The 20,400-nt window shown below is 36.4% G+C and overlaps 1 protein-coding gene across 1 annotated transcript in view; it reads left to right on the top strand.

Moving 5' to 3' along the window:
- Positions 1-4,046: 4,046 nt before the first annotated feature.
- The window catches only part of LOC311294976 (von Willebrand factor D and EGF domain-containing protein), a 71,885-nt gene continuing 55,531 nt past the window's right edge, over positions 4,047-20,400 (top strand). Inside the window, exons 1-6 of the mRNA XM_084416108.1 lie at positions 4,047-4,322; positions 14,390-14,574; positions 14,645-14,873; positions 17,499-17,564; positions 17,659-17,891; positions 20,289-20,378. Of these exons, the coding sequence (XP_084272234.1) occupies positions 4,238-4,322; positions 14,390-14,574; positions 14,645-14,873; positions 17,499-17,564; positions 17,659-17,891; positions 20,289-20,378 (888 nt within the window). The 5' untranslated portion in view covers positions 4,047-4,237. The remainder of the gene's footprint in view (positions 4,323-14,389; positions 14,575-14,644; positions 14,874-17,498; positions 17,565-17,658; positions 17,892-20,288; positions 20,379-20,400) is intronic.

The following is a 20,400-nucleotide window of genomic DNA, read 5'->3' as shown; positions in this document are numbered from 1 at the left end:
AATCAAGCGGTTTAGTCTGAATTATCTGAAGAGATTCGATCACTTTATATGATGAACAGATTGAATTTGGGCTTTTATTCACATTATCAGCGAACATAGAAGCTCAACCGTATTTGCTTGATGCGCAAGAACAAGCCTCATTAGTTCAAGCGTGTTGCGGAACACGAGAATGAATCTCATTGGTTCTCACACGTCAAGTGAACATGAATGAGTACGATAACTGATGTGTAAACCCGAATAAGTTGGCAAAACTCACAAATGTAATGCAATCAGTTCCCTCAATTTTTTTTAAGTTAAGAAATTCAAAGTTTAAGTAAGCAGAACTGGCAGAATTTTATTTTTTACTTATACATTTTAATTGTTCTTAACTTGAAATGTTTGAGTACACTAATTCATACATTTAACTTAAAACTTTCATGTAATCTCAATGTGAACACTTTTATTGGCATAAACTTAGCTAGCTTTAACAAGCTAGATTGCTAACGTACTAATTTATTAACATGTTAACAATAGTATGTTATACAGTAGCACTTGCTGTATGAGTGCAGCAATATAAAGGGTTTATTTGCTCTCAAATCAAGCTGCATGCATCACTTGTCACCATGATGGTAACTATCCTAAAAGCAACATTAACAGAAATGATTCTAAATTAGCATAACAAAACATTAATCACTAACATTAATCTCCCACTTAACATGAATCTTGCACAAAAAAACAACATTAACATTCTTTTCTGCACTACATTCCCCAGGATCCTCTTTGGCGCACCTGCGCTCACTCTCTCTGGAATACTAATTACACACACCTGTTCATCATCAGTAATCTCATCAAGCACTATAAAACACTCACCATAGCCCCAATTCATTGTCAAGCCTCCAATGGGAACAGACCATGATCCAGCGTCTCTGATGTGTCTCTGATGCGTCTCTGATGCGTCTCTGATGCGTCTCTGATGCGTCTCTGATGCGTCTCTGATGCGTCTCTGATGCGTCTCTGATGCGTCCAGATTTCTGAGAAGTAACGTATACTTACCTGTGAAACACTAACCTCTGTATCGTTGTTCTGCTGTCTCCAGAAATCCTGTTCGATTCCATGTTACCTGTGATCCTGCATCCCCCCGAGCTACCTGTGTTTCCTCCGAACTCGCTTGCTAGCGACTGCATCTGAAAGAGAAAAGACAAGTATTAATGAACTGTGACTGCTTGACATTAACTAACCTGAAGAGAACATGCTCACCTGTTGTCTGCCCCGCACCGAGTGATCTTCACCGAATCTGCACTTGAGCTCACTGAATACTCACCTTGCACTCTTGTCTATTTGAATAAAGCTGTGTTTGGATTCACTTACCTCTGTATCCTGACACATTTACTCTTCCTTTCGAATGCCATCGGCAAAGCATGCTGATAAATAAACATCCCAGACATTTTAAATTAAAAGAAATAATTTCATAAAACTCAAGACAATGAAACAGTTCAGTTTACTTAAAATATATCAGTTATGTGAACTTAAAAGAAAGTGCTAAATACTCATAAAAGTTAATTTGACTGAACCTTTTAATTTAAGTTTGTCCTACTCAAACCAATTAATTATTTTGAGTGTTATACAGTGAGGAATGTTTATATGTAAGTAAAAGCCTAAATTAAAATCTGTTCATCATATAAAGCGATCATGTCTCTTAAGAAAATTTAGACTTAACCATTCAATTTGTATTAGTTTTACAGTCTCTTAATGGACTTTATGAAGCATCAAAGGGTAGTTGCCTGGTAGTGACTCAGATGCTGAGAGAAAAAAATGGACCGCCAAAGGCTCCTCTCAAGTAAAGTTTAGAAGCTTTTTTCCATCCCAGGCAGATGATCTGTGAAAACATTTATATTTCTCTCATGATGGTAAAAGATTTCAGAACATACCACTTGTCCTTGATCACAACTTCTGGGGATCTTCTATTCAAAGCTGCAGCTCAAAGGAAAATCCCTTCTCAGAGATGCACATCAATTGTGAAGTTTTTTTTTTTTCAGCCCAAGTCTAAAGGCTCCTCCTTGGCATGTGGTTTGAACTTTAATCCAACAGCTTGAGGGGGAATGAGACCCAAAGACCTTCACTAAAGCCAGTTCATGACAGGGACCTCGACTTCTGCTCTCAGCCACACTGTAGGCATTAGAAGCGGATATAAGGGCTAAAACTTCAGCCTCAGGCAGCGCAACCATCTTACCCTCTTCCAGGTGGCATCCGAGTCGCTCTGTGCCAAGGGATTGAGATGGATATACACATTTGGCCAGTCAGGAATTTGTTTGGGGAATAACAATCCCAGAGAGGCAAGGTGGTGGCCTGAAGCTTTGAGACCAAAAGCTGGATGCTTCCAAGATAATCAGCTGATATTGAAAAGTGCCAGATATTCTCAGATACTAACTCACACTGAAAGTGTGGTAAAATGTCAAGGACTAACATCTAAAACATATTTTAAATAAAGGTTTCTCACTGGTTCTGTGTAAGCTTCAAGAACCCTTTAACTGATTTGTATATTCAGATCGTCTTTTAGTTATTCTACGGTTCAGTGCATTGGTTTTAGGTATCAAACATCTATGAAGCTCTTGTACATGTTAGCATTCAAAAAAAAAAAAAAAAAAAACTCCCACAACAGCTTGGCACCTCAAATATAGATTTATCTGGCCATAATAAGTATTTACTGCCCATTGTGTTATATTCTTCTTCTTTTTTTCACACCTCTTTAAGCAGCACATTGTTAGCTGTGCTAATGATCAAAATACTTTCTCAAGTACTAAATTTACACATTTTAATGATTTCTATAACTTTTTTCTTGCTACATTGGGGTAACAGGACAGTGGGAGAAAGACAGGCCTACTTAGCAGCAGATTAATGTTTTATGGTTTGAGGACTCTTATTATGAAGGCTGTCATATATAATTTATTTATCATTTATGTTTGCTGTTTTCTGCCCTAATTGGTTGTCATGTAGCTTTTTAGCTGTAGTACAAATGGGCCTGTGGTTGTTCTTGTTTTTTTTTTTTGTTTTTTTTTTTTTTTGTCTGGTGTTGTTTTGTAATCCCATTATTTTCTATGGATTTATGTGATTTCATGCTGGTGTTTGGTTACACTTGTTTTTGTATTTAGGACATTTGTATTGTGGTTTGTTTGAGACTGACTAACTGTACTTTACATGTGGAAAGAGGAGAGGAATGGAATCATGATGAAGGATGGATTTGGACTTTGTGAGCAAAATATTTTTTTAAGTTTATTGTACAATATTAACTTCTATTCAATGAAGTTTTCATATTCAACCATAGGCCCAACAATATGCTAAGATTACATGCTGAATACAAAAATGCTATTTTATATTTTTGTTGAATCAGCAGCAGAAGTATGTGTTAGGATAGCATAACTTTTAAAACAATAAATAAAAGTGATTTTTATACTATTACTGAAATAAGCAGTTTTTATTTTGCTATAACTATGCAGATTTACACTGTAAGATAAGAAAATACTATTTAAGACTTTCAATGCAAAAGTTCTGCCTTTAATCAAATAAAAATAAAAAATGACTTGCTGTTTCTTTGTAATTATTAGTGAAGTGTAGCAATTTCTGAGTGAAAATTGTGTTCGCACCATTTTGTCAGCGTATTGTGGTATATTATTTGCAATCAGAAGTTTTTTTTTTTTTTTTTTTTTTTTTTGTCTGTAACCCATCAGGTCAAAGGCATTGGGCTAGATATTAGCAAATTCCTTGTGGACCTTTAAAAAGTTCTTCTGTAAAAACCCTTTTTTCTCTTCTAATGGGAAGCTTATTAAACAGTGTGAATCCTTGCAGAACATGCCCCATGGAAAAGCTATTTCGCCCAATTTAATGTGGAAATAATCATCTTTCCTCCATTTTAGCTTCATTAAATTACCTTTCTCTGAGGTTTTCATTGCTTTTTGTAAGTTTGTTTCACTAGAGAGACCCTGTTAGTGTCCTCCTACTCTCGGTTAATTGAGGGGTTTTGACTATAGAAGTGCCCCCTTCACTCCTTCAAGACAGCTGACTGTTTACACGCGCACACACAAGGGAAAAATGGTCCAAGACTCCTCTTACTGCCCATAAATTAAGGACAATATGTTGTGCGCAAGGAAACTTCCTTAGTCTTAGGAGGATTACATGCCAACATCAGGAGCTGAGTGTTCAAACTTGACAAAACTTTCCGATGGGAATCCCGTGGAAAAACGCGCAACTGTGAGACTCAGACATGGAAGTTTTAAAAGGATTTTTAAAGTCATCCATCTGCATCTGGTGCTTGTGTTTACTTCCTCTGAGGTTACTTGCGCAGCTGGGTAAGTCGAAAACACGCTTTGATTCAATACGATGCCTTGCATGTGCGCACGTTTAAGATGATTGTTTCGGTGTGGCGCAGCAGATTGCGCTATCCATGGAAATAACGTGACGGTATTTAGAGTTTTAGCGGTTGCACGTGCAACTATTAAGCTTTGAATGTTGAAATGCAATGCTTGCTCGTTTATTGAAGAACTTACCATATTCCCATTTCAAAAGATTCCCAAACATTGTGCACAAAAATATAACTCCAAATGTTTTTGTATTGTTATTATAATTTCAATTATTTTATGTCAATATTTATGATGCTACTATATTTATTTAACTATTTTATGTTATTTTTTGTATTATTGCATTGATTTGTTTATATATACTGTATTTATTTTTTAGTTTTTGTTTTTGTTATTAACTATGTAACTGTTTTTTTTTTTTTATTCGACCAACCTCAAATCTTTTTTATTTATTTTGAACTGCATTTGTTAATTTGTTAATGTATATGATATCATTATAGTTGTTGTTTTTTAGTTTTATGTTAATATGCAGGCTATTTTAATTTTACTTCCTAACATGTTTAAAACATTTGTTAACTTTGTGGATAAGATTTTTGTCTGGCTGCGTCAGGAACATGGTGTTGAGATAAACGTGCTTTCAATCCAAAGACATTGCCTGCGTCCCAATGTGCATACTATCCATCCTATATAGTATGTGACATTAGTAATTGTCAATACTATTTAGGGCAGATAGGGCGGATAGTATGCACATTGGGACGCAGGGATTGTTTTCATTAGTGCGCAATATCCCGGTTCTCCAGAGGGATTGAGCATATGTTTGAAATCTGAGCGAAACTTTGCTTTAACTCTGCGCACTGACATCCATTTTCGCACCAAATGGAGAATCTGTCTGCGCAGTTTAAATAGAATGAACGTACTCTGTGGAGAAAGCGACGGGCTCTCTCTCTCTCTCTCTCTCTCTCTCTCTCTCTCTCTCTCTCTCTCTCTGTGTGTGTGTGCAGATGTTTTAAGCAGTCATTAGAGCAGTCAGTAGGTGAGTATTAAGCCTCAGGGGTGCAGTAATTGTGGGAATGTGAGCCTCAAGATTGTGGGGTCAAACTGATTAGTGAGATTGTGATATCTTTACTGTCCTTTTCTCCATTACAGGTTATAGAACTGTGTAAATGCAGTCATTCACGCAGTCTTTCACAACTGGCCTGCATATCATGTGAATATCAATTTAATTTGTAATTATTGAAATTGTTATTACAAGTATTTCATTTTTATTTATAGATCTAGAGACTCTCAGTCTCATAAAGGGGCACTGATATGCTCGCAGCGAAGTTCTTTTTTGTTCTTCTCTTGAGGTAAAAAGAAGTATAAAAATACCTTTTTAGCGAACATCCGAGCCCGATCTCACGGGAAAACGTACAAATTCTACGAGGTGGCTTATTCGTACGAATTCATACGACCTGACTCGTACGAATTAGTACGTTTTTTGCAAAATCGTACATATTTTACGAATTGGCCAATTCGTATGAATTCATACGAATGACCTGCCTCTGACCCCGCCCCTAAACCTACCCATCACGTGGGTTTAGACAAATCGTACAAATTCGTACGAGTGAGGTCGTTCGAATTAGTACGAATTAGCCAACTTTTTATCATTCGTTCAAATTCGTACGAATTGGTCGTGAGATAGCGTTGAACATCCCGACGCTGCCCACACACTATCTGTTAGAACTGGTTTCGATGTAAATATATAAATATGCGCTTTCTTCTCAATAACAAAATGAACACACAGAAAATATGATAGAGGTGAGAAAACAGAGGTAAAGAAAGCATCAGATCATAGCGATGTGGATGTTTGCACAACATCTGCAGTGCGGCACTCCAGTCAAGTCATGCCACGTTTATGTATGACACTTTATACATATTGCTTTTAAATCAAGCAGCTTTACAGTGTAAAACATGAAAAGCATCGCTTTCAATTAAAATTACAACTTCGGTTTCTACGATAAAACAGCTCTCCAGTGTCTGCATGCTGAAAAGAAGAAATTAACCGGAGAACTTTTCCGTGTCAAAGAATGCAGAGCCACAGTTGAGAGTTTACATCTCGCAATTCTGATTTTATTTCTCAGAATTGCGAGATATAAAGTCGCAATTGCATGTTATAAAGTCAGAATTGCGAGACATAAACTCGCAATTGCAAGATATGAACATGTAATTCCGTAAGAAAAATGTTTCTTTACATGTAATGTAAAGAAAAAAAGTCCGAATTGCGAGTTTATTTCTCACAATTCTGACTTTATAACACACAATTGTGACTTTATATCACGCAATTCTGACTTTATGACTCGCAATTGCAACTTTATATCACACAATTCTGATCAAAAGTCATAATTGTGAGATAAAAAGTCGCAATTAAGGCCACGTCCACACGAAGCCGGTGCGTTCCCGATCCGATATTTTTTTTCCTCGTTCTAAAAAAAAATTCCGTAAACACGGCGTCGTCTCAAGAAATATCTGCGTACACACGAAACCACTGAAACCGACTGAAAACGGTGTAGTATATATGCCAGACCAGTATGGGGCGCTGTAATTCTGCCACAGAGATACACTATACACGGAGAAGAAGACTTTGAGCATGCGCATAACCTTGCGCGCTGTATACGAACCAAGAAGAAGAAGAAAGAGATTATCGCTTTTAGCTCACCACAGTTGCAGAGAAGCAATAGATTTTGCTGTAATAAAGCTAGTAGGCTTAGTAGCTTCTGCAGCACGAATACAATCACATAAGTCCGCCATTATTGTTATTGCTGTTACTCGTGACACAGACGACACGTGATGTGATGACATCATCGTTTCACAAAATATACGGATTGGCTGTACACACGAAACCGCAAGGGTGTCGTTTTCAGATTTATCCACTTTGGGACCCGGTTTCAAAAAATAGCGGTTTCAGTCTCCCAAAACGCCGGATCCGTGTGGACGAAACGCCAATACGATAAAAAATTTATACGTATACAGCAAAACGCGTCTCCGTGTGGACGGGCCCTAAATTATTCTTTTTTTTATTCTGTGGGCGGAAACAAGCTTCCATAGTTTCGAACTCCCGAAACAAACTCCAGACGAAATTCGTTTCGGTCTGATTTTGTTCTAAATGATGTCACACCAGTTTGTTTGTTTCGCTTGAAGTATATCAGGGCCTTGCGTGTTGAGGTAAATATTTTTCCGCAAGTGTGATTTGAGGGAAGATAAGGATTCAATTTTTTTATTATTCAGCCAAAATTGTAAAACATTTCAGCAGTTCATCTACATCAGGAATGGTTCGGTTTTTTAATTGCACGTCACTGGAACCAACATTATTGTAAGAAATGTCATTATAAGGTTTTGACAGGATTGTATGTTAATTATTTTGTGCTGAACAACAGTACTTATTTCATAATCTTCATTTTGTCTGGAGTTTTGAGGATAAACAAATCTGTACACAAGACATTTAACTAAATGTCTCAATTCTTGTTATCATCTATTACACAATGTCCTCCCAGCGGTGTCCACTCGTCAGACCGTGAACGAGTCCTTCTCCGTGATATTTTTCCTGTGAATCATCAGCGTTTTCTTTTCAGTCTTTATTAAAAGTCTGACAGCTGTGCGTTTGGGTCATGTGATCTCATCCCTCATAAGCCTCAATCAACACAATGGAGTGAAAAAGAGAAGTTTCTGAATCCTCAGGGTTTGGGTGAAGTCCTGGCTGAGCGAGAGGAGGAAATGGACGAGTTTGTGCGCAACTGTGAAAGACTTTCGCTTTAATATCAAGGACAGTTTGCTGTGGTCACTGGTATTTCATAAACGTAACAGACCCAGACTTGCCAAAGCATTTTTTGAATGAGAATTTCTGGAGAGTGTGAATATCTGGAGCTGTTCCTCTCCTGCTGTGTAATCAGCTCTTCATTCAGCCGAGAGGCAGACTGTCACAACAGATAACTCACATTTACCAGCCCTTTCACAAACACACACACACACACACACACACTGACTGAACTTGTGTGAAAGTTCTCCAGGTTTAACAATCCTTAAACACTACATGCTTAAAATAAAGATTATTTGCGGCTTGTTAGGTTCAGCGGGATCCTTCTTATTGAATTTTTTGCTCTATTGGAGTTGAGCTGAGTCTTGAGTTGGCAATATAGTGTTTGGCAGATTAAATCATGACTTTATATCTTTATGTAACTTTATAACTTTGTACGGAGTCACTATACCTGTTGATGTAAAAAAATATGAGATGGGAAGGGGAAAATTATATTTAAAAGCTTTTGCATTTGTTCGTAAAAGTTTTGCATTCCCCAAAGAAACTTTACGTTTGCTCTCAAAACTTTTGCATTCTCTCGAAACGTGTGCTTAGTAAGTGCAAAACCGGTGATGGAAATAATATGAGATGGGAAGAAAGACTATATTTCGCTAGCAAAAGTTTTGCTATCCCTAACGAAACATTACTTTTGCTGGCAAACCGTTTGCGTTCTCTCAAAACGTATGCTAGCAAGCGTAAAACTGATATTTCGCTCGCAAAAGTTTAGCATTCTTTGTGTTTGCTCACAAAACTTTTACAATCTCTCAAAACGTTTCGAAACTTTTTGAGTGAACACAAAACTGGTGATGTAAATGATATGATATGGGCAGAAAAACTATATTTCGCTTGCAAAGTTTTGCTATCCCTAACGAAACATTACGTTTGCTGGCAAACCGTTTGCGTTCTCTCAAAACGTATGCTAGCAAGCGTAAAACTGATATTTCGCTCGCAAAAGTTTTGCATTCTTTGTGTTTGCTCACAAAACTTTTACAATCTCTCAAAACTTTTCAAAACTTTTCGACTGAACGCAAAACTGTGATGGAAATAATATGAAATGGCAGGGAAAACTGTATTTTGGTCACACAAATTTTGCGTTCCCTCCGAGAAACTTTACATTTACTCTCAAAACGTTTGTGTTCTCTCGAAACGTATGCTAGCAAGCACAAAACTGGTGAAGTAAATAATATGATATGGGCTGAAAAACTGATATTTCGCTCGCAAAAGTTTTGCATTCTTTGTGTTTGCTCACAAAACTTTTACAATCTCTCAAAACGTTTCGAAACTTTTTGAGTGAACGACAAACTGTGATGGAAATAATATGAAATGGGAGGGAAAACTATATTTCGCTCGCAAAAGTTTTGCATTCCCTAAAGAAACGTTACGTTTGCTGGCAAAACGTTTGCGTTCTCTCGAAACGTAAATAGCGAGCGTAAAACTGATATTTCGCTCGCAAAAGTTTGCATTCTTTGTGTTTGCTCACAAAACCTTTACAATCTCTCAAAACTTTTCGAAACTTTTCGACTGAACGCAAAACTGTGATGGAAATAATATGAAATGGGAGGGAAAACTGTATTTTGGTCACACAAATTTAGCTTTCCTTCCGAGAAACTTTACGTTTGCTCTCAAAACGTTTGTGTTCTCTCGAAACGTATGCTAGCAAGCGCAAAACTGGTGATGTAAATAATATGATATGGGCTGAAAAACTATATTTCGCTCGCAAAAGTTTTGCTATCCCTAACGAAACATTACGTTTTCTGGCAAAACGTTTGCGTTCTCTCAAAACGTATGCTAGCAAGCATAAAACTGATATTTCGCTCGCAAAAGTTTTGCATTCTTTGTGTTTGCTCACAAAACTTTTACAATCTCTCAAAACGTTTCGAAACTTTTCGACTGAACACAAAACTGTGATGGAAATAATATGAAATGGGAGGGAAACCTGTATTTTGGTCACACAAATTTTGCGTTCCCTCCGAGAAACTTTACGTTTACTCTCAAAACGTTTGTGTTCTCTCGAAACGTATGCTAGCAAGCGCAAAACTGGTGATGTAAATAATATGATATGGGCTGAAAAACTATATTTCGCTCGCAAAAGTTTTTCATTCCCTAAAGAAACGTTACGTTTGCTGGCAAAACGTTTGTGTTCTCTCGAAACGTAAATAGCGAGCGTAAAACTGATATTTCGCTCGCAAAAGTTTAGCATTCTTTGTGTTTGCTCACAAAACTTTTACAATCTCTCAAAACGTTTCGAAACTTTTTGAGTGAACACAAAACTGTGATGGAAATAATATGAAATGGGAGGGAAAACTGTATTTTGGTCACACAAATTTTGCGTTTCCTCTGAGAAACTTTACGTTTGCTCTCAAAACGTTTGCGTTCTCTCGAAACGTATGCTAGCAAGCGCAAAACTGGTGATGTAAATAATATGATATGGGCTGAAAAACTATATTTCGCTCGCAAAAGTTTTGCTATCCCTAACGAAACATTACGTTTTCTGGCAAAACGTTTGCGTTCTCTCGAAACGTAAATAGCGAGCGTAAAACTGATATTTCGCTCGCAAAAGTTTAGCATTCTTTGTGTTTGCTCACAAAACTTTTACAATCTCTCAAAACGTTTCGAAACTTTTTGAGTGAACACAAAACTGTGATGGAAATAATATGAAATGGGAGGGAAAACTGTATTTTGGTCACACAAATTTTGCGTTTGCTCTCAAAACGTTTGCGTTCTCTCGAAACGTATGCTAGCAAGCGCAAAACCCGTGATGGAAATAATATGAGATGAAAAGAAAAACTATATTTCGCTCGCAAAAGTTTTGCTATCCCTAACGAAACATTACGTTTGCTGGCAAAACGTTTGCGTTCTCTCGAAACGTATGCTAGCGAGCATAAAACTGATATTTCGCTCGCAAAAGTTTGCATTCTTTGTGTTTGCTCACAAAACCTTTACAATCTCTCAAAACGTTTCGAAACTTTTCGACTGAACGCAAAACTGTGATGGAAATAATATGAAATGGGAGGGAAAACTGTATTTTGGTCACACAAATTTAGCTTTCCTTCCGAGAAACTTTACGTTTGCTCTCAAAACGTTTGCGTTCTCTCGAAACGTATGCTAGCAAGCACAAAACTGGTGATGTAAATAATATGATATGGGCTGAAAAACTATATTTCGCTCGCAAAAGTTTTGTATTCCCTAAAGAAACGTCACGTTTGCTGGCAAAACGTTTGCGTTCTCTCGAAACGTAAATAGCGAGCGTAAAACTGATATTTCGCTCGCAAAAGTTTTGCATTCTTTGTGTTTGCTCACAAAACTTTTACAATCTCTCAAAACGTTTCGAAACTTTTTGAGTGAACACAAAACTGTGATGGAAATAATATGAAATGGGAGGGAAAACTGTATTTTGGTCACACAAATTTTGCGTTCCCTCCGAAAAACTTTACGTTTGCTCTCAAAACTTTGCGTTCTCTCGAAACGGATGCTAGCAAGCGCAAAACTGATATTTCGCTCGCAAAAGTTTTGTTTTCCCCGAGAAACTCACAAAAAAATATACAATCTCTCAAAACTTTTCGAGTGAACACAAAACTTTGATGGAAATAATATGAAATGGGAGGTAAAACTGTTTTTGTCACAAAAGTTGTGTAAGTGTCTGAAATCCACCCAGTCCTTAAGTCAACAAATTAACTGGGCCGTCTGAGGTGTTTACCCAGCAGCGCTTGTCCCAGCTTTTCTTTGAGGGCTGAAAACACGAGTGTTTGGGGAACCTTTGACCTTACGTAGCAAGATCTGACTGTGGTTGTCACCCTTGCAAGATCAGACAGATACCAAATGTGGCTTGCTGTCTTAAATAGGTTAATTATGAGCTACTGACATAACCTTTTCTGTTCAGACATACACAGAACCTCTTCTCTGAGTTTTCGGTGTGATATATTTAAGGTTGAATAAATGATAGAATGAAAATCTTTATTTTCTTGCATTGCAGTTTTTATTCTAATTTTATTTATATGAATCAATAATATTTTATTTTACAGTTAGGATGTCATTTTGCTTTTGTCGCAATTAAATAGTTTTATTTTATTTTCTGTTGCATGATATTTTTTTTTTTATTATTACATGTTTGTGATGTCACTGCTGCGGTCACTATATATATTTTTTTTTTTTTTTTTTTTTTTTTAGAGTTGTGATGTCGCTTTGCTGTGTCACTTTTAGTTATTTTAAGGATGTGTTGTCAATTTGCTGTTGTATAATACTTTTATTTTATTTCACGTTTGTGATGGCACTTTGTTGTGGTCACTTTGTATTTTATTTTTCTATTTTCTACATATTTTCAGTACAGTGAAGATTTCCAGCATGTCTTTCTGAATCGGTGAAGGATGTATGTTTGCTTGGAAAGTAAAGTGAGCACCCAGTAGCTGCTTTTACTTTCATCGGTATCTGTATCTTTTAGTCGGCCACCTTGAAACTCCATTACCTCCCCTTAAGAAACGTCCTCTCAAATCATCCAAGTATCTCCCCAAACCATTATTAACAATTTATAAAATGAACACTAAAATATATTTATCTTCTTCCTGCCCCATTACACCTCTAAGAGTAAAGCTTAGGACGTAATTGCAGAGTAATGATCCTTGAATTAGGCTGGAAAGAGCAGGGCATTATGGACTCTTAACCAGCCGAGACATGATCTCATCAGCGCTCCAGTGGGGCAGAAAGCCCTCTAGACCGGGCCTCGTCTCCCCTCAGTAAAGCAGACAGGATTAGAGGAGAGATTTTCTGCTCTTTTCCACGCCGGTCAAAGGTCATCTGCCCTTTTTCTTTATGAAGACTTTCAAATGGTTGGTGGAAATGTGTTCCTTTGAACAAAGTCTGTCTTTGAGGCGCCACTGAGAGAAGATGTAAGTTAAACTAGATCTTCATATTTTAAAATGAAAATAGTTTTTTTTTTATTGCTCCCCTTCAACAGTGTATGTTTATTATTTTCTTATATATAAATTACATTTTTAATCATTGTAAACTTTGGAATCACAGCAGATGATACTACAATAGTTTCTCCTTTTATATTATATGGTATGAATATGATACTTTATGTTTAATGGTAATTGCTAGTTACCTATTTTTAAGGTGCAATGGTGCCCAGCCATTGTGATTTGGTGTTTATTTTATTGTATTTATTTAATTTAATTAAATTTTAGTTTTTTTTTTTGTTTTTTATTCCTAAGTAAAAAAAAATCCTGATGGTATATTTTGTCCAAACATATATATAATATATATATATATATATATAATTTGTTTTGATGTTGCTTTGCTTTTATTTATTTATTTATTTATTTTATTTTTTGTTGGTTTATTTTTTATTTTTGTTCTGGTGCTTTGCTTTTATCTTTTTTTTGTTGTTGCTTTGTTTTTTTTCTTTGCTTTTTGTTTCACTTCACTGACATTTTTTTGTTTCTTTTCTTTCTTTTGTTGTGTTGTGCTTTTCTGACAACTTTGTTTTGTTACTTTGCTGACATTATAACCAAGTGAAAGTCCTTTGTACTGTCTAAAGTCTACATTTTCCCACTAGTCTGTTTTGTCTATAACAGCTGCTATCTGCCCTGTCTCAACTTCCATTATACACAATAGCAGAGATGACAAGACACCCAGTCCAAACTTTCTATTAGCATGTTCAGGAGGAGCATTAGAGGATTACCAGTGTTATGGTGACCTCAGGCATCCTTATACAAAAAGTGAGGCAGTGGCTGTCACTCTTGCGTAATTAGCAGAGATGGTGACATCCGATCCAATTCGGCTCTGAGATACCGGAAGAAGAAGGGTTAAGGTGTTACAGATGTGCTGTCTGAAGAAATGGCAAGGGATTAAAAAGGTTTTAGCCTGAAAGTCACACGTCTATTTTTGCCCTTCCGGTTTGCCGTGAGACCCGGACACACGTCGCCGATTTCTCCGACCTTTGCAGCGTAAAGTTATGAGCAAGGGAAAGGGGGTCAGATAAAGGTGTGTTATTTTTACCCTGGTTAAACGTCTGCCGCTGAGGAGGTCATGTTAACCCCCATTTGGGTTTTAATGAACCTGAGTGACGTTTTCAAGCCACTGGAATGACACAGTTTTCGACCTTCTCCTTCGCTGTCTTCTGAGCGCTGACCTTTGTCTTTGCCGAAAGGTTGTTTTAAACTCTTTTATGAATATAAAAGGTTGTAATTCAGGGAAACAGGCCTTTGTTTGATGGTGTCCTTGGTTCTCCCAGCTCCAGAATGCTATCCCGGCGGATACAGGACCTTGAGGAACGCATATCGAAGCGTTGACTTCGACTCTACTGAACTTCAGAACACAGCGATACAGGATCTGGTCTGTGACCATTCTCTGCCGCCCGGATGGTACCGATTTTCCATAAACAACAAACCTGCGGAGATGCCGACCCACTGCGTTGAGGTTAGAAGTCTCAGATCAGTTCTGACCAGTTTCCAAACTGCAGTTTTTTTATCTCCGTCTCTTTTTGTAGATGAACCGCTGTGGTACGCAGGCTCCGGTGTGGTTGTCTCTGAAGGACAGCTCTCTTCCGAGGCCCGGAGAGGTCAAGCAGCTCTCGGCCTGTGCCACATGGCAGTTCTTTCACGGAAGCACCAAAGACTGCTGCCTTTTCCGTATCCCAATCTCGGTCCGGAACTGTGGCAAGTTCCTGCTGTACTTCCTGCAGCCGACACAAGGTTGCATGGGATACTGTGCAGAAGGTACACAGTTTATGTGACTCGGTTTTCAATACTTTACTAACACTATTTAAAAACAAATACCTAAAATGAATAACTTTATTTTACCTGTGGTGACTATTGCGAAATCATGTCCAGGGATGCGTTTCCCGAAAGCATCGTTAGCCAACTATGGTCGCAAGTTCCGTTGTTATCAGCATAGTTCAACGATTTGGTGTTTCCCGAAACCATCGTTCCAACGAACGTTCGCAAACAGCATCGCAAACTTGTGTGGTCGGAACGACAGCTCTCGAGCTGTGGTTAGAAGCATAGTTTCTACTTTACATGAGATGTAGACTGAATAAATCCTTATCTTTAGCAAAATAAGCAAGCTGACATTCAGTAGGCTACAACCCCTGTTATTTATTTAGAATACATACAAATGTAATTTAAGTCTTTTAGTTTGTCAAGAGATTTAAAGCACCGTTTTTGAAGACTGCGCATGTGCAAACGTGCTCTACTATGTAAGAACGAGCCAAATATTGAGTCTGGTAATAAAGCAAAATAACTGAGAAAAATTTGAAATGGTCTTCAGATGCCATGTCTGACAAAAATCTAGCGTTAATTCGATCTCAAACAGATTCATTAAAATAAGTTATTAGTCCACCACGTGCGAGACGTCATAAACCAATGTGGTTGAACGATACTTTGCGACATACTGTTTCGGGAAACAGTCGTGACTAGTTGATTTCTCCAACGATGCATCGTACTATGGTAGTTAAAGCGGGGCTCAGTAGCTTCGGGATTTCTTCGCTGTATTCTCGCTTTTCGCTCGCAGGTTTCTCTCTAGAGCTCCTCCCACAGCTTCGGAATAGATATTTGACAACACTGTTGTAAAAACTCGTTGGCGATTCTCAGACACCAGAGGCTAGTAGATCAACGACATCAAAGCAGATGGGACATTCTTTAAAACGTCTTCTTCATTCAGGTTCGGACAGCGTGAGGGAGCACAATAATGACAGTATTTGAGCAGATTTCTTTTGGCCGTAAAGCAATTGTTTACATCGCGAGACCTGATATCACGCGATACTTCCTGACGCGGCGGCCCGCCGGCTCAAAGTTGCAAGTGCGGATTTTCCGCTCACGGGCACCAGGGGGGGGGGGGGGCGAAACGACCACCATTCAACCCGAAATAAGTAATATAACCATTCCAATGACTCCGAAGCTGTTCAGTTAAGGTAAAAAAGTTACTTAGTTCACCTTTAAGCAGCGAGTTATATAGTTGTACGGGAAACGCACCCAGGTCACATTTCATCCCAAAAATCGGAAGAAAAAATAAATTAGATTTATGTATTTTCATTTTTAATAAAGCAAACAAACAAACAAATAAATAATTGTTTTATTATCTTTTTCTAATTTTTGTATTTATTCATAAGATTTAAAAGTATAAACAGGAATTGTAATGGATCTTCTGGCAAAAAAAGAAAGCCCTATATAAATGAATAAATGAATAAATAAATACATATTTTATTTAATGAAAAAGAAAATCTAATTTATTTAAATAAAACAATTTATATTTTGTAGTTTATTTTATTTTATTTATGTATTAAATCATGTTTTTTATTTATTTATTTATTTATTTATACTAATGGAAGTAAAAATAAATAGGAAGTGTTAAAGACTAAATATTATTTTAATATCAAGAAATTATTTTCATGACAAATTTCCCAGGAAATTTTCATTACTTCATTACTTATTTCCAATGGTTATTTTTCAGTTATTTATTTTTTTCTTTTCAATAATATTTGAATTAATATTGATTATTTCTTTTCACTTTTATTTATTTTTTAATCTAAATCAGAATAAATTAAAATTGTTGTCATTTTTCTCTCATTTCAATGATAATAAAACATTTTGCAATGAACATGTGGGGTGAAAATATGTTATATAGTCATGAAAACAATGTCAAAATTGGAAAAATAGTAATGATCCTAAAAATGCATTCATGGTCATTGTGCAAAATATAATTTAAATTTTTTTTTTTCTTAGATTTCAAGGTGAAACCACATATTTGATGTTTGAAATTAAATGGTAGAATTAAATGTAGTTTGCTTATGTAGATTGATTTGAATCGGTCTTAGTGACATATTTTACCTGTAACAGACTTTAAAACATACAGCGATACTTGAACCAGTAGAAGAGTACAAGATGTTTCCTTGTGCAACAGCCCAGAGAGAAACTACCATCTCATTTCTAGTATGGATGATCAATATTTCTCTTTATTTAGCCATGTGTCCTTTCTCACTTTCTCAAACATCTCTTAGATCCAAAAAAATGACTGTATCATCAACCGTGTGCAAGAGTATTCAGGTCATTTTTAGTTTGGGATCGATTTCTGGTGACTGACGAATCAGCAAATCAGATTACTGGATTCATGTAGCAATATTTCACGGATTTATGACAGTTCCATGATGGCTACAAGAAGAAGGAAATTGTTTGGGTTAAAGAAATGCTTTGTTTATAATGAGGAAGATGTTATAAGCTATGAAACCTGCAGGATGTTTTGATGGTACAAAGACCTCCTATATGTCAAAAGACAAGACAAGGCAATTATATTTTGAAAGTGTAAACAGGAAGTGATATGACTAAACAATGCTTATTTTCTTTTAGTTGCTTCACAATACACACCTAAATCCTGTCCACCTGGTGAAACCGAAGTTAACGGTCTATGTAAGGGTAAGTTATTTTCAATGTTAGAAATTTTATTATGATTTATTACATCTCTGTATTTATATTTCATCTCATGACCTTGTTGTTCTCCTCTGTGAAGCAAACGTCCCCTCACTACCTTCAAAACCCCTGGTGGCCCCAGAGCTGGTCGGCAGCAGCGTCCACCTCCGATGCTCCTTCACTGGGGTGACGTCCATGTGGCCGGTGGGGTATCAGGTGGTGTGGGCGAGATACTCCTCCAACACCATGAAGGTGGAGATCAGACGAGACACAACGACTCGACTGTACTCACTGGTTGAGATGGACGGAGTTCACTTTAGACTGGGAGAAACGGTAAAATAAACTATTTTTAATGTATCATTTAGTTTGGGAAGTCAAATTTGCTTAGTATATATTTAGAAAGATAAAAAGGGCAACAGTGCTCAGTGTAAAGTGCTCTAAAATAATCCAGTGTTACACAAAGATATTGTAGGCCCCGCCCACATTCAAATCTCATTGGTCCAAAATCCATGTCTGCATATTAAACGTAATATATGCTCTGATTGGCTGTGGTTTTGTTGCTTCAAACTGCCTTTTCATTTTAAGTTACGACAATAGTTATGTATCCATTCATGTTGTGAATTTTTAAAAAAACGAAAAACTGGAATAACATCTCATGTTCCCTAGACAACATTACAGCCACAAACGAATTGCTCTAATAAACGTCTGGTTTGCTAACGGATCGGTGAATTATTCAGTCTCAAGACATTTTTGACGCACATATAGTAAATGCAGGCGTAAACATTTTTAATGCACATTTTTTTTTTACAATTTGTAAAAATTCGTTAGACATTAGCTGTTTTCATCCTATTTTTATGAGCATTTGGGAATATCGGATAAAAAATGCCTCTGTATGGAAACGCCAAGATGCACATTAATTCTAAAAATGCGCATAAAAAATATATGCGTTCGAATGAAGCAAATATTTTTTTTATCTGATAAGAAGACGTGTATGAACTATGATGGAAACACACTTACAGAGCAAATGCCTTGTTTCACAACTAAAATCTCACGTGACTTTGCCTCAACAATGCATGTGATTGGATAACTGGACTAACCAGCGGACCAATAGTATCGCACACAGCATATCAAATGTTGGTTTAATCGTTCTGAAACGCCTGAGCCAAAGTCATCAGAATGATTTGGTTTAATTCCCTCCCAGAAGCGTCTCGCATGATTGAGAACCTAGGTTGAAAACCTAGAGCAAGGTTTTATATGTAAACTGAACTAAAATCAAACAAACGTTTGAATGTTTTTTTGTTTTGTTTTTGTATGTACAAATTTTTCAGCAGTGGTAGAAATATGTGTGAATTGTGTAAGATTCAGAATTTAGGGCACGTCTGGTGCACCAGAGTCTTCATTTTGTCTTCTTTAGATTTTTTTCCCCTGTAGCGTAATGCGCTCCAGACAGCCGTTAAACTCGCTTCTCACCAGACCAAGAAAGGAAAGGGTCTTTTGTGAAGGCCGTCTTTAGTCATAATGCCCTTTCACCTCTCGTATGAGTTCAGAAAGTGCTCCAGTGGAAGTGAGATCGGGTCATGAAAGAGTAAAGGTCAGATTTAGGCCACGTGTATACAAATCATAAATAACACTGAGGTGGAACGTTGTCTAGAAGTTCGTTTTGATTTCATTCTGATTTATTTGTTCTGACGTGAAGTTCGAAGGAGGTTTGAAGACAGGGTTTGAAATGTGCTTCGCTACCTGTGGTCATAAAAAAACCTGTGTGTTTTTACATCACAGAGGCCCCCGTTCGAGAAACACCATCATTCTGGTTTGGGTTGTGAGGTTCTCTTAAACATGTGTCACAGCTGGGTTTAGTCAAACACACACACACACACACACACACGCACACACACACACCTTGAGCTCTCCATAATACCCATATACAGGCAAAACAGACCTGAAAATCCTTCATTCATACACAAAAGGACATTCAAACAAACATAGTTCGTTTCAGTTCCATATATGGCATGAAATTGCATGTAAATGTCAATGGCATCAAATACATTGATGCAGTATGAAACAAAAATATCTTCGATTTTTGGCCCCACTTTGTTATTGTTATTATTTTTATTTTTTTTTTATAATGGTTCCTTGTTAATTTAAATGAATTTATATATATATATATATATATATATATATATATATATATATATATATATATATATATATATATATATATATATATTTTACTTCAAATACAGCCTTGCTAACATTAAAATAAAAGAATATATATGCCATTACATTTTATTAATCTTTTGTATTATTTTTTGTATTTTATATATAGAAAATACTTAATAAGATATATATTTAATACTTATATATAATATTTAATTTATATATATTTTTTTAATTTATATTTAATTTCTATAAAATGTATTAATACATAGAATATTTATTTTATTTTTTATTTTTTGCTACAAATATAGTCTTGCTAACATGGCATTAAAATAAATGAATATAAATGCCATTACATATTATTATACATTTTTATCATTTTTATTTTATACATATATTTAATGCCATATCAGCTATGCTACATTCGCAAATATATACATTGATTCATTTAAATTATTAATTTCATTATTAAAATTATTTAATAATAAAAATCCAATAAAAGAAAATATTGGTATTGCAATATTGGTAACGCTACAGCGCATGACCTTCATGACAGTCTGGTTTGATTGACAGTTCTCCTGCAGTGTGTCCACCTTCCTGTTAAACTCCTCCAGCTCGCAGTCGGCGTCTAAAGAAAGCGCTGGGTTTTTCGCAGGAATTAAGGTAAATCCGGTTATATCTAATT

Source organism: Rutilus rutilus (genome assembly GCF_951802725.1).
Source record: "Rutilus rutilus genome assembly, chromosome: 8".
Classification (NCBI taxonomy): domain Eukaryota; kingdom Metazoa; phylum Chordata; class Actinopteri; order Cypriniformes; family Leuciscidae; genus Rutilus; species Rutilus rutilus.
This window is presented reverse-complemented; position numbering and strand designations above follow the sequence as displayed.